At 40.0% G+C, this 15615-nt stretch overlaps 1 protein-coding gene across 34 annotated transcripts in view; it reads right to left on the bottom strand.

The window, feature by feature from the left end:
* Positions 1-12113, bottom strand: part of SLMAP (sarcolemma associated protein) — a 77988-nt gene extending 65875 nt beyond the window's left edge. For 33 of the 34 annotated variants that reach the window (XM_071755875.1, XM_071755873.1, XM_071755894.1 and 30 more), the window contains exons 1-2: positions 12007-12113; positions 10421-11860 (exon numbers count right to left, since the gene is read on the bottom strand). In XM_071755875.1, coding sequence (XP_071611976.1) covers positions 10421-10618 — 198 coding nt within the window. In that variant the 5' untranslated portion in view covers positions 10619-11860; positions 12007-12113. Of the gene's footprint in view, positions 1-5977; positions 6095-10420; positions 11861-12006 lie in introns of those variants that run through there. The other variant, XM_071755909.1, reaches the window with a different exon arrangement.
* Positions 12114-15615: the final 3502 nt, after the last annotated feature.

The following is a 15615-nucleotide window of genomic DNA, read 5'->3' as shown; positions in this document are numbered from 1 at the left end:
TTACCAATTCTGAGCACTGTCAACAATTAAACAGCACTTTATCACAGCACAACCAGGATTTGGCCCACAATGACAACTGTCTCATGAAAAAGAATACCAGGGGAAGCTCAGCATGAGTGCACAGCAATCAAATAAAATTATTACCTTTTCCAAATGTCCACAGGTATAAGCAAGCACTATTTCTCAAATCCTCTAATGTTTGAAAACTTCTGTATGGGATAAAAGTGAATAGTTTCCACACAGCTTTGCACACCTGTACAAAAAACTGTCTAAAGCAATATTTAAAGCAGAAATACATAAGATACTTTCTAGATTTAACTTGAGGCATGACACCAGTATACAGATCCAGTCACTGAAGTCATGTTCCAAGATTACAGGTAACCTAACTTTAGACTCAAAACTCAAAAAATCTTCATAAAAGGTTTTTAAAGAATAATACAAAGCAACTATTTTTTGAAATATTTTGGAAATACAAAACTGCAATTATAAAGGAAGATCTGTACAGAGACTTTAAACCATAAAGCACATCAAAGGGAGTACAAGTTACAGATCTCAAAAGACAGACTAGTCATCAAGATACTTTAATATGAGTTTATAAAACTTACGTCATGCTCTCAAATTCATCCAGCAACACCTAGCCTGGGAAAACTTAACATAAAGCTACGTAGGAAAGGAAAGAAGAAAATTGAGTACACTTTAATTCAGTCAAACAGGGGAGACAAAACCCCCCCCCCTATCTACACAGAAAGAAAAATGTTCAACTACAAGCACATTTATACCAGGCTGTGAAGATGGCAAAATACCAACAGAATAACCTGAAGAGCCAACAGGAACACATCCCAGAACAGCTCGACAGCAGCACAGCTGTGTTGGTCCCGTGTTTTGCCGAACTAAGCCTTCTCAAGCCCATTTCTGGAACACGGGGTAGAGCAAGGCAAACAGCAGCTAAAATACAGATGTGCATTAAATTTATCAGGAAGCACTATTATACAATAGGATATATGCACAACCTCTACTGATTTCAGTAGGTGAGACTGCCTGTGGACAGAGATTCTAAAACAAAAAATGATTGTGAAAGTTGTCTCTGTGCATCGATGCAGTTGTTCAAGTACAAAAACATAAAAACTATTTTCCCTTCTGTTTCCATGAAAGCCAAAATTTATCTAAACACAGCATACATACCTTTAACTTACTAATTAAAAGTCAGATGCATAAATTTATCTGAAAATCAGGATGACACCATGGGTATAGAGTACTCAAATATCCTGAGAATAACCACATGCCTTTATGTTATAGGTAACATATTATTAATATAATAGCAGTCTAATCAGATTTTCCTTTAATTACATAGGCAGGCAATGCCTTATAGTCACGGACAATCTTTGTATACCTACCAAAAGCCCTGCTTAAATAGCACAACATAGATTGCAAGAACAAATATGCCCTTTCTTCAACAATTGGTACTCCTGGCTTTCTCTTAGAACTGCTAGAATATGCAGCATGGGAAAAGTTTTCAAAAAGGAAGATAGAAAAAATTAATTCATTTCCCCTTTCAGTTCTTGAAAAGGAAGTAGTGGTTCAGAGCTGTAAGTGAAAGTGTTGTATTGTTGTATTATTTCCACCCTTATGGAATTAAGGTGGAACTAGGAACATCCTTATGCCTTTCACCAAGTGCTTCTTTTTCTACAAATTTTAAGTGAAATATCAGACACATTTTGGGGGGAATTCTGAGTTACTCTATAAAAGAAGTACTCCAGGTATTTCCTAATACACACAGAAAATTCAAAACATAACTTAAGACAACAGCAACAGAACCTAGCCTAACTAGGCAGTATGCCTGACCCTAGCCTCAGAAGTTTATTTGTTGGTAGGGATTAATTTTCTATCCCAAGACCACAAGCAACATAAAATAATAAGACCTGCTGGAGACCAGAGGATAGGTCTGGATGACCTCCAGGGGTCTATACCAGCCTCACTTATCTTCTGACAGTACATCCCTGTCATAGAATTTGGCTGTCCTTGCACAGAGTACTCTAACTTCCCTTAAAGTAAATACCACCCTAACTATACATAATGACTTACAGTTCTGGAATGCACAGAAACAAAACAAGCTTCATGAAACTTACACTTTCTCCCTTAATACTTGTCCTGTGTGATTATATTGACTCTGTATAGACTTAAAAATCCACTGGCATTCAGGAAGAGGGATCTCTGTTGTGACAGCAACAAAACAGCAAGGAGTTGCAATTACCTACTGAGATGAAAGACCTGGAAAAAATCATTTGGCTGCAGAATGGATTGTATCACAACCACATTAAAAATAAAGCTTTTTTTAAAAATAAAAAAAATTAAAATGTGAAGAATTACAAATAATTCATTATGCCTCCCAAATGATTTCAGATGCTTCAAGCACCCAGAAAACAGCAAGTGTAAAGGCAGAAAACAGTAATGTCAGAATAAAATTGCAAGGAATAATGCCACTGAAACTGACTTGCAATGTATTGCCTGCAAGTTCATTCAATTATTATAGCTAGCAACTAAAAAAAAAAAAAAAAAAGAGAAGAATGACAAGTAATTGTGCCAAGAATTACTGGGAAATATCACTAACAATTTAAAAGGCAACAAGATAAGCAGGCTAAAAGCTCAGTTTTACAACACCAGGGTATCTGGCTTCCACCCTAAACAGTTAGGTATTACACCTCGAGAAAGGAAATTAAAAAATGGAAAGCAAAGATGAGCCATCAAAATCTGCTAGGGGGTACATGTTAACCAAGCAAAAAAACCTCTTACAGAAAAATAATAAAACTGCAGCAAAAACATCAAGCTGTCTTTAATCAATCTGTCTTTAAATGTTACCTTGCTCAACATGCAGAAAAGGAATGAGCCTGAAAAAGTGCCAGTTAAGGCCAAGAACTGCTTTATGAGATAAGACCAGTGCCATATACAAATAGTAGCAACCAGTACCAAATGTCTTTAAAAGAACCTGCTGTACAAATATCTGTTTGGCCTATAACAGAGCTTTTCTTCTTTGATTTGAAACATAAGCACTTCCATTCCTTCCTTTAAAAACATCATTACTCAATAAACACTTAGAAGCATCTACAGTTCCTTTATCTTAAGGTCTTGCATTCTTTCTATTTTTATGGAAGAACTATTACAACTGTAATCATGAATATATACAGCATTAACTTGTTCTTACTTTATTTTCAATAGTCCCTTCATATGGGAACAAGAGATCAGTTGTCTTTTCTTAGATAGCTTCTATATCTAGCTCAGATGTTGCATGTTTCCCATATTGAAGTCTTTCTGTCAATAAGTACTTTCTACACATTTGATTTATCCAAATATATTGGATATATATTTCAAATATATTTGAAAACCAAAACTAAACAAAATGTTCCAACTAGGGACAATCAATTTAAGAGCAGCACATCACTGTCAATCTTGTCTTTATTTAGTTACACATTCTCACTGATTTACAGCATTAGAACATTTGTGATCTCCTCATCAGTTCTTCAATCTTTTCAGTGGTTGGCTAGTGTTATTTTACAACCTAAAAATATCTAAGAATAGCACATATTCTGCTCCAGTATGCACCATAGTTCAACCATCTACACTAAATTGTTCTTTAACTTTGCAAAGGTATTATAAAACACTCATGCCCTTAACTACCCTTGACTAATCCCAGTACTTTTGTATTTAATTTATATGTTTACAAAAGACAAAAAAAGTCGAACTGCTGCTTGTGTTCTCTGTGTTTTTCCACTCAACTACAGTGTTACTACAGGATTTTGAATATTAGGATATAAGCCTGCTGGAAATTCATTTATTTATACTTTCTCAAGACTGAAATAAACTCCAAGGCATTGCCCAATCACATACATGTGAGTCCTGTACAACACAACACAAAAATTGTATCTTATTTATTGTCTGTCTCCAGCACAATTATTTCCCTCTTCAAAAAGGAAACTGTTCTGCATCCCTGGATGACAAATATGTCTTCTGGCATGAGCCTAAAATGGTACAGTCCAATCCATCTCTCTACCCAACTTTCCCACTCCTCAAGCACACTAAAAAAAAATGCCTACAGTCAACAAAAACATGACAATACTGCAAGCCTTCTTCCACGAACTCTGCTACAAACAGAAATATTTCTGGAAAGAAAGAGAAGTTGGGAATGTTAAATCATTGTCACAGCAATACTGAACTAAACTTGGAGTTCTTCAAGAATCCAAGCTCTAAGAAAGCGGGCAGTATTAACGGGAAGCAATTATTAAAGTGACTCAAAAGAAAATCCAGACACAGCAATCATATATTTAGTAGCAACAGCCTGTAAAATTGCTAGCTTTTAGAAATACAGGCAGCATTCTTCCTTGTCTTTCACTTGCCAAGTTCCACAAACAAATTCAGTTTTCACTTTATATTATCTATTAAAAGAAATGAGAAAAACCAAAATCCAACAGATCAGCAGAGTATCTGTCTGCATGTTTTGGGGGCGTTTAGCTAGATCAGATTCAAATCAACTCAACCAAAGCAGCATACTGCCCGAGTTAAAGACTGCTAACCCACATGGCCCTTTACAGCATACATAAATACAGTTACTTTCATTAAGTAACAAAGCAACCAAAATTGTTCAATTTCAGTATGAAAAATTAGAGGGCAAAGCCAAATCACCAGTATTTCTCTACCGTAATGTAGATATACCTAAAAATGATGAACAGATTGCTTCAACTAATATGTGAAAGTCAGATAGAACTTTATATAAGTGCATTAGAGAAGCAAGGTTTTACATTTATAAGCATGGGATCACAAGCAAACACAAACCATCCCATTAGAGACCAAAGAAAAACACATTTACTGGCCTTCATTACTGCTAAGTAACCTGATTCATTTGAGGTTTGTAAAAATTCATTGCAACTACAAAAGGGACTTTTATTTGTTTTTAAAACCTAATCAATGTGTTGGTGTTCCTGGATCAAGATAGATGCATCATGACTGCAATGGATCAGCTCCAAGAATTAGAGTATTAGCTCTGCAGCAGTGACTCTAGATGCTATCTCTGCAGGGAAACCCTTGTCAGCAGAAAACTTACCTCTACTACAAATGCCCACCAGCACTTCTACACCAAGTTCTGTAAAAAGCATGGTGGTGAAATTTACCAAAACCAGGAAGTCTTTCCCCCACACTACTCTTACAACCATAAAAGCATAAAGTGGGATGGTTCATTCAGGGTGAAAGGCACTTACATAAAAATATTAACAGGTGTATATAAGGGCTGGCTGACATCAGCCTCTTACTGAAAGCATTCAAGCACTGAAATTTCACCTTAATGCACTATACCAGATCCCAGGTCAGTTTCCCAGGGCACTTGGAATAAACATGCAATGCTTGGAAGATAAAGCCTCTCCTCTACACACACTAAAGACTGTAAGTGTACAGCAACAACAAAAGTACTGAAAATAAAACACTTGTTCTGCTCTCAAAGGTAACAATTGTAAAAGAAAATGAAAAGATCAAATAGAGGAAAACTAAATAACAGATATAGAAATGCTATTGATACATGAGAGGTTAAACTTCCCTTAAATAGGTCAGCAACAAAAAGCCCAGAGTATCACACAGGAATAACTACAGGAAGCAGCAGGAAAAAAATCTCCAATTATAAACCTGTAACTCCAAATACCATTTTTCACATCCCACTAAATTTTTTAAGATAGACTTACTAAAATACGTGTGAACAAACAGGATGTCCAGACACATGCTATACTTCTTCAATCTTGTCAAATTCTTGACCTCCATAAAACATTCTATGTAATATTAAGTAAACAGTCTATTTCCTTTTTACATTTTTTTTCTCTTCTTTCGTTCATGGTCAATACACTTTTATTCCTTGTACTGTTCAGCAAGCAAGCATCTAAACTTTCAGCTCCTGTTTATCAGTGTATTTTTTGCATTAGTAATCCAAAATTAGATGCCATACCGTAGATGTGATCTAACAAGCTGCAAGGCATTCTTCTTTTCCAAGAGCAGGACTTCACATTTGTCCTTATTCAGACTCCCAAAATTCCTTCCTGCCCATTTGTTCAGCAAGGTCAGGTCCCTCTGGATGGCAGCCCTGCCCTTGAGCATATCAGCTTGTTCCCCTCCACACCAACACTCCCACCCAGATTTGGTGTCACCTTCCAATAGGCTGGACTGTACCATGTCCTTTGAGTCATTAATAAAAATGGTCAACAGGACAGATCACGATATAGACTCCTGCAGTATTCTACTTGTTAACAGCAGCCAGGTAGAGCACCACCTCTTAGCCACTACAACTAAGCTTGATCCTCAAACAAGTTTTGGTTTACTCATCTAGTTGTTCATACTTCCAGACTGCAGTGCCCTAACTCAGACAGACCACTGTGAGAAACTGTTTAGTCAGCCTGACATTCCCTAGCTGTACCTTTGGTGGTGCTGGTGTTGTGGCTTTTTGTGGGAGAGGGGGGTGGCAGGCAAAGGGTTTGTTTGTTTTCTTAAAGAGTATGCTCCCTGCAGGAGTTCTGTAACATTTTTACCTCACATATTTCAAGCCTAGAACCCATAAAGCACACCCTTAATAAATTTAGTTTGCCATCATGTAGACTGTTTGGCTTCCAGTTCACTAGTTAGCACATCTGTAACCAAGATTGCATGAATGTGCTCAATTAAACTCGTACCCCCTTTGAATTAAATGAAAACATAGCATTAGCTACCACCCTAATACAACAACTTGTGTCTACACATTGTTTTTTTCAGTTGTTAAAAATCACCCATTATTTGGAGTCCCTATGGTCTAAGAAAACAGTCTATTTCTCACACAGCTTCTCTGTGCCTTTGATAAACTGTGGCAATGAATACTTTATAAAAGGTATGCATAACAGACACTCATAACGAATTAAGGCACTAAAAAATTCCAATTTTTGAAAGCCTGGCTATCTGTTGGAAATTTCAAGTTTCTGCTAAAAGCTTCCACCACATCTGCCAGAAGCATTTCAGCCTGGGAGAAGTCACATACAAATTCTCAAGGGTTTTCAACTTGCTTATTTTTAAACGCAAAAAAAAAAAAAACCCAAACCAAAACTTAATACTACTTCAATTAAGCTGTTTTTACAGAGTTATTGCCCATATGTACTGTTAGAAGCTGAACAAACATATTTAGACTTTCTGAACTACAGCCCAGTTTTTCCTTTGCTTTGATTCACACTTTTTGGAACACTCCATGCTCAGCACAACATGCACTTCCTACGTATCTTGTGACTCACTTTTTCAGGCATCTCTTAAAAAGATTAACTTGTAATTACTCCAAAAAAAAAAAAAAAAAAAAAAAAAAGAAAATCCGACATCAATTTTAAGCATAAGCTTGTAATGTTATTGCTGTATGAAAAATGCACAAGGAGATATTACACTGTTCCTACACACAAAAAGAGGCATTGCACTGGTTGTATATAAAACTATTAGCACAGAAAGAGTCTGACTACATATATCCCCACCAGCACCTTCTTCAACCTTCATCTTACACACTTCCTGCCTTATGTTTTCTGTTTAAAGTATTTTAAGCATCAAATCCAACTTTAAATATCCACTTTAAATTGCTATTTACTGGTGATCTCAAAGACTTATCCTACATTTATTTTTAATAATGCTGGTGTTACACAGACATTATCTCCTTTGGGCACGTAAGTTCTTCCATGCATAATTAAAGTTCTTTATACAAAGTAAACATTTACATCTTTCTACCATAAGTAATGCATCATCTTGAACTTGGTCTATTTATGTGAAATACTTCAGGATAAGCCTACCTCTGCCTCAAAAAAAACCAACCATGTATAATAGTTTCCTTGCCACTGTTTACTGATGCTGACTTTTTGGTTTCCACTCTTCTGTACAGATTATGTTGATACAATTGTTTACAGACTATGTAGTAAACATGATCATTCACATGATTCACTAAAACAAAACAAACAAAACTCCAAACCCTCAGGAAAAAGAAACAAAACAAACAAAAAGCAAAAAACTGAAAGGCACCTCAAGAGGCAGCACAGAGACTGGACTGAGTGACTGGGAATGCCTGGAACTGGTATTGCCAAAGTCCACGACTTACGAAACTACAACCCGAGATCATTCCTGAACTATTCTGAATTATTTGAAGATTTCTCTCTGTTACTAAATTAACATTTCAAGGTCTTTTATCTTTCATAAAACCCAGAATTGATTAAAGTCCAATACAGAAGGCTCTAAAAAATATTTAAAAATAATACGGCAAAAAATTATGCAGGTTTGCATAATATGAAGGTCACTGATAGGATAATGAGATATTCCCAAGTCATACGTACTTATTAGAAGTTCTGTAAACAACGATAATAAAATCATGCCAGAAAATTTGTGTGCAGGAACGTTTAAGTTTGTACTTTGAAAACACCATGGAATTCTTTAAAGTAGTTTTTGCCCTTCATGATTAAGACTGTGTTTTGCAATATGAGACCTGCCTTTTCACAGCAGTACTTTGTATTATCTATAATTATGCATTTTTCCCTCTTTTCCAATTGTTTGACCATTTGCCATTCAGATACTCATCCAGATGAAAAAACAAATCATATTGCCAAGAAACAAACATAAAAGCCAAAATTCTCCATACTCCTGTTATCAACGCTTTAAACTTTTTACAGTACATCATCTTACAAGAAAAATTTACAGTATGTTATTTCTATACATAATCTTAAACTCCCTTTTTAGCTTCCCACCGTGGCTACTGATGCAGATACTCACCTGGGCAATTTTCATCAAGAACCCATCAAATCCTGACACAACAGTATCTCAAGCAGTTACATATACCATCCACTTATTTACTACCATCAAGTTGCTATTTTATATCAGCTAGATAAAATAAGCAAGTATATAATTTTTTGACCTAGATTAAAGAAGTCAAAGCTAACTAAAATTTAAAAGCAAAATAACCCACAGCTGCCTCTTAAGCTCAGTTGGCAGACTTGCTTAACACCCAATGCTTTGTCAAATTAACTGTCTTTAATATGACTAGACTGTTTGTAACTATGAGAGGACATGGGGGTCTTGAAATCTTTACAAACCATCAGAAACATTGATTAAAAGCTATATGCATAATAATTTTAAAACAGTACAATAGGGTGAGCTCATTTTACTTTGTTGAGTCAAACAAAAGGGTAAAAACTAAGTTTAAACTGAAAGTATTTCGGGCACTTAGGTCTTCTAAAATGTTTAAGAATGCAAATCACACACAAACCAGAGCCAAAATAACATGCTTAATGAAACACTAATACAGATAGCAGTCTGCACAATTACATGCAGGTAACTTGAAAGCTGTGCCATAACCCAGCCTTAAGAAATTAAATGCTTGTCTTGTCCCATCATGCCCAGGTATTGCATAACATAGGATAGTTAACAATGGATGGTTTAAGAACTTTAACTGCATTGTACTGTTCCTCATGCTGTGTCATCTACTAAAAAGACTGCATTAATTACAGACTACATTATTTTTAAAATCAAGAGCTACACTGACTGCATTTCACAGATGGGCATGCTGCCAAGCTAAAAAACAGAACAAGTATATAGCATATGAAGTTCTAGGGCATTACATCAATATATTTTAAAAAATTAAAACACAGCACTGAGCAACCAAAAACTACACTTTGTTCATTTTTGCTGAATATTTAAAAGTAACTTGACAGTCATTAAGTAAAATCACTTGTCCCAGTTCAATCCCTAGTGGACAAAACATGCACTACAGAACCCCTAAATTTCACTAAAGATAGCTTTTTGATAGGAACAGTTAAAACACTCTATGTCTTTTAAAACCATTTCCACTATCACTGAAAAAATACATTGCATGCCATTTGTCACACTCCTGCTGCCAGCAATAAACCTCCCATCAGACTCAAACAACAAGAAAGATACTCCTTACGAAATTTCAAAAGGGAAATCAGGAGGACAGCCAAACTAACCTAGTATTTTTTACAAGTTTTTGACACTTCTCACAATGACATTTATTTTTATGCTCAGATTAAACACTTTTTTCTCAGCACTTTAGATAATAGTATTACACCATTATATTCATACAAGGTTGTGCTTTCAGATTTTTATTACTTACCTCAAAATCACCTACTTCCAGCAATGAACAATGTGCATTTTCAGTACTTATCACCATTTTCAACTGTTAGCTTTATGTACTTTGGATGATATTAAAAGTTTCTGCTTAGTCAGAAACTATCAACTTACCTGAAAAGCAATCATTTTCACAGTAACACAAATCTTACTCCATCCACAGGAAACCGTATGCATTACGGCAAAACCTAAATGATCTGTAACCCACAGGGACTCGCCAAACAAACGTGCAGTTCATTACTTTCAAATAAAGACAACACCTTACCTTGCCTGTCTTGTGATCAAACCAGACGAGAGCATGGTTCCTGGACAGCACCTTACAGTCAAAAGTTGCATTATTCTGAGCTGGCCGGCAGCGAGCCACTGAGCGGCCGATCTTGACGGGCTCGTCCAGGTAGACATGGCGCTCCTGAAAGGGATGAGAGTTCGGGCGGCAAGTGAAGATGGCCAAGGCTGAAGGCATCGAGGACAGATTGGGGTTGCCACACGGAGCAGAGATGAAGAGAGACTCTTCTGATGCAGATTGTCCTCCACAGTTTTTAATCCAAACCTCCACAGCAACTTGATACTAAAGAAGGACAAGCATTATCGCACAAGAGGCCTAACAACTCATTTTTTCAGTGTGTAAACTAATTCTGGCAATAATCCAGTGAAAAAGCCCCATTATGTCTTTCGGTAATATCAGCAGTGGCCTAAAAATACCCAAAAATGTACAACTTTCAATCCATCCTCCTTCAGAAGAACAGGAAAAAGCATCTGATTCCTTCAAAGAGAAGCAAAGGCTCCTTGAAAGAAAGATAGAATGTCTTAAATCCAAGTAGATGAGTCATACAAATACTTTTGTTTGTAACCTCAACTGCCTTCTTTCCCCCCCCCTTTCTGTCAACAATACTGACCAAAATTCTGACCAATGCAACATGGAAGCAAGGAAAGATTTAGGAAAGGAGAATGAGGGAAAAGGATTAGCGTCCTCTCTCAAAGCACACAGGTCAAGAGTCGGAAGGTGAATACGAAGCCCTCACTCCACAACAGGGATCTAGTTGCTTCACACAGCAATCTGCATTTCACCATCTTCGAGTGTTAAACCAGAGCAGGATAGGTGGTCCTCGATTTAGGATGGGGTGCGAAACCTATGCTGTTTTCCTCCCCTACACCTGATTAAGCTGGTCTACAGTTTCAGGCAGCAAATAAGAACTTGATAAGGCATGGAGAAAGCTTCAAACTCTCCTCTCGGGAACAAACTAAGACGTGGGAAGGGTCCTTCAGGGACGGCCTACAAGGTGCGCTGACAGGTTGCTCCGAGGCGGTGCCCGCGATGGCTCTGGCTGGCTGCAGCGACCAAGCGTCCGTCCGCGGAGGCTCTGCTGGCGGCGGCCCGGCGGGCGGAGGCGCGGGGTCGGAGGAGAAGGGAGACGAGCAGGGGGCTGCTCCAGGAAGTCTCCGCCAGAAGCCCCCGACGCGGGGAGCGGCGGGCCGGGAGAGGCGGCGTCCTCTACGCTCCGCTCAGCCTCTCCGCAGGTGGCTGCGCATGGGGAGGGTCCGCTCCTCAGCCCCCCGCGCTCTCCGCCCGCCGAGCGCAGCTCCGCTAACCCGGCGGCAGCCGGCCCTGCGGCGGCGGGAGAGGCCTGGCGGCCGGGCCCGGGCGCCTCCCGCTTGGTTGCTGTGCCTCTCAGGCAGCCACCGACCACGAAAACTTTCCTCCGACCTGCAGAGCCGAAAACAAACCGGGTCAAAAGCGTCCCTTGCCCGGCACGGCCCCGCACCTCCCCCCGGCCTAGAGCTGCCCGGCCCCGAAGAAGGGAGGGTGGGGGGGGGACATAGGGCGGACCAGGGCTCCGCTCCCTCTCTTACCTTCCGCGCAGTGGCCGCCATAGTGACTGGAAACCTACCCGGTATAGCAGCAGCGGCGCTGCCGGGGAGGGGCGGGGGTCGGGGGGGGGAGGGCAGGCAGGCGGTGGCGGAGGGAGGAGCCGTCCTTAGCGGGGCCTGACCAAAGGGAAGGCGCGGCGGCCGCCTCCAGACTCCGTGCGGGCGACAGCGCAGGCGTCGCAGCGAGATCTGCGCAGGCGCCCTGCGCCCAGTGAAGCTGCGGCAAGGGCCGAGGCCCGCACCCTGTTGCCGCTACCGCCCTCTTCCGGGTGCGCAGGGGTGGGGGGCGAAGCGCCTGGGCCGGGGTTGCTGCTGCGGGGAGGTGGGCTGTGAGGGGCGAGGGTCCGGGGGGTTAAGCCGGGAGGCAAGCGGCCTCCTGTGAAGCACTAAAAAGGGTTGAAGGGCTACTGCGAAAGGGCCCCGCTAGGACGTATTAGCAGGTGGGAGCGGGGTCAGGTCTCTGAGGTGAGTGAGTTCCTGGGGCCGCCCGGCCGCGCCTTCCCCTCCCCGGTCCTCAGCTCTGCCCTGGCGGGGGAGGGAGGGAAGGAAGAAAGGAAAGAAGGAAAGAAGGAGGGAGCGGGGTCTGCCGCTAAAAAGGTAGAAATTGGGGTCACACGTTGTCATCAACAGATCTCATGTGGAGGCTGCAGGAGTCTCCCCGACATTATCTTGCTTCCCCTCTGCAATTCTTGTCAGCTTGTGAGCCCAGGTTGAAAAATTGGGAAGCTGCAGTGTAGTTTGACGTGTCTTGGGAGAAATGCTGGCCGCGTTTCTCCGTGTCCGGTTACAGGTTGGCAGCGGGAGGTGGGGAACCTTGGAAGTGTCAACTGCAGGCACACGGCAGCCTGAGAGGGAAGGGGCAGGGCAGGGCGGGGGTGGTGGTGTCACAGCTGCGGTGTTTGTCCTCGTTAGGTCTTGGGACATCCTGCAAGGTCATTTTGATCCCCGTTTTCTAGAATCCAAGGCAAGGTCGTTCCTTTTTCAAGGTCATACAGTAGGCTAGTGCCAAACTGGTGTCTCCAATCCCAATTAATTTTTAAGTCCGTCATACCCTATAAATCAAACAAAGGGAGATTGTTTCATAAAAAGATAGATGTTGGAGTTGCCAATACTGTAATAACCCCGTGACAAGGTGGTAGGATTAGGGGTATGGGAGGGTTCTCTGATGCCTGAGAGGCCATGCAGCCGTGGAGAAGTGAAGCTGGGCCAGGCAGTTCAGCTTGCAGTAACTGAGACAAATAAGCATCAGCAGAGGTAAGGCAGTGCAGTAAAATCTCGGGGTTGTCTTAATTTTTTTTTTCCTTCTGTTTTAACTGCACTGTGATTATGAAGGGATGTGATTCACTACAGCCTAGATTTCTTCTGTTTTCTTCCAATGATCTAATGAGGAAAAGAGCAAAACCAGGCTGTTATGTCTGTGTTTGAAGCAAAGAAATGAAAAGCAATTTAAAAGTCAAGTCTGATTTTTGAAGATAAAAAGAAAAAAAAAAAATAGGTGGCAGCTTTAAGACTGTATGTCCATAGTTTTCAGTTCTCCTGACAGGAGATAACAAAACAAACAAAAAATACTGGCAGAACACTTCATGGCTTTAATCTTGTTTATGTGATTAAACTACTGTGATAAACAAACTCCTACTTTACTAATTTTTTTAAAAATGGGAATTCAGTATGGCTGTTGCTTGTAGCACACAAGGTGCCATAAGTAATAAAAACAGGGAAGTAAAGGGGTATTAAAAAATTGATGGGGAAAATAGGCAATAAATTTTAAGTCCATCAGGAGTTAGATTTGAGGGAAAGAGTTGCAAAAGTAATACAACTGAGAACATTTGAAATTGCAAAGGCATACAAAGTGGAAATGAAGGCTGCTACAGGTGTTGGAACTAAAAGGATGTTACTGAGAGCCTTTTTTATATTTTGATATGCATGTTTAGTGGAAAAAGGGAGTCTGGAACTAAAATCAAAGCTTGTGAAGAACCATTACTATTTATAGGGCTGAAAAGAATCAAGTAAATAAGATAAACTGAACAGTGGTGTCAGTTTTTCAGATATCCTCTGTGTTTATAATTTTTAAATACTGTGTTACTGAGATTCAAACTAATTTTATACTGTATTGTGTGTACAGTATCTTTCTCAAATCTACTGTGGACAGTAGAAAAAAACCTAAAACTGAAGTATCTGTGTCTTCCAAACTTTAAGCTACTGCCATATGACAGTATCCTGAGCCCTTCTGCATCCCATGGAGAAATCCCATTTTGACAGTGCCATGGGGAAGCAATGGTACATGCCAGCTGCCTTTCTAATAATTTTTGGCACTGCCAAGTGGCTCATGTAACAACAGAGTTCTACCTGCTTTTCAGCAAGGGCATTAACTTGAGCCTCCCTTTTCTGCAGGAGTGCCAGCTTTCAGAGAAGTTGGATGGGTTTAGTTATGTCTCAAACATTTTTACACCTTTTTCAAATTACCTAACAAGTTCGGAAGTTACTGGGCAGGCTCACAGGCATTGTGAAATCAGGATACAATTACTGTATGAGTATTTTATTAGGTCCATCATAAACCTGTGAAAAGCAACAAGTGGACTAAAAGAGTTAGGTGTAAAATGCTCAGCAACTGTACTGTTCTTGGCAGGAATAAGGAGGATGTGTAAGCTCCTGCTTCATTTCTGTGAACCACTGTTTGCCACACAACCAAAAGAGGCAGTGAGGTTTGGAAGCCACGTTAGATAAGGGCAGCAAGATGCCACTTAGGTGGCCATCCTTTTTCCGGGCAGGAAGCCATTAAGAATTTTGATTGCCATCACAGCTGAGGGCAGAAACTGCCTGCTCTGTAGCCATCTTGGGTAAGGGAAATGGAAGGGAGGTGACTGTCACATTTGATCCTAAAGAGCTGGTGTCTGATTCAGGATAAAGAAATGCAGCAGAGGTGGAGTTTATGTGCCTACCTGCTAAACATCAGAGTTTTGGCTTGGGTGTGTCAAAGTGCAGGAGAGGTTCTATGATCTTAATGACTTGATTGAAAACAAGATCTTATGCTGAAGGAAGCCTGCTATGAATTTTAAGTTAACTAACTGTCTAGAAAATAAAAACACTAAGCATCATCATAGGCAACTCAGTGTCAGATTTCTGAGTACTGTGCAGTGATCCAAAAGGCTACCAAAATATTAATAATATTCACCAGATAAAGATTGTCAGTTGGAGGTGGTGTGAACCGGGTGCTTAGTGAGATATCCTGACTCGAGATTTTGTTATATTTGGAATGAAAGGGGCATGTGATACAGCAAAAGCTCAGTTTCTAGTATGAAAACTAAGATGCCTACTGATAATAAAACCAGATTAGACAGGTAGGAAGAAAGGAAGAGGTGCACAGTTTTCTACTGGAACTCATAATTCACTAAATCAATTTCTCACTGATTTTAAGTAACACAACGAATTACATGTTCTATTTTTTTAAGCCATACCAAAATTTAAAATAAGACAGTCTATAAAGGCATTTACTGCTACAAAGAGCAATGTGGAATCTTACAGCAAAGTTTGAATTGTTATTTACATCCGAGTGTTGTATCTTTTGCAAAACAAACTTGCCTGAGAAGTAAC

The sequence above is a fragment of the Heliangelus exortis genome, chromosome 12 (genome assembly GCF_036169615.1).
Source record: "Heliangelus exortis chromosome 12, bHelExo1.hap1, whole genome shotgun sequence".
NCBI classification, from domain to species: Eukaryota; Metazoa; Chordata; class Aves; order Apodiformes; family Trochilidae; genus Heliangelus; species Heliangelus exortis.
The sequence above is the reverse complement of the archived record's forward strand: the minus strand, read 5'-3'. Positions and strand labels throughout refer to the sequence as shown.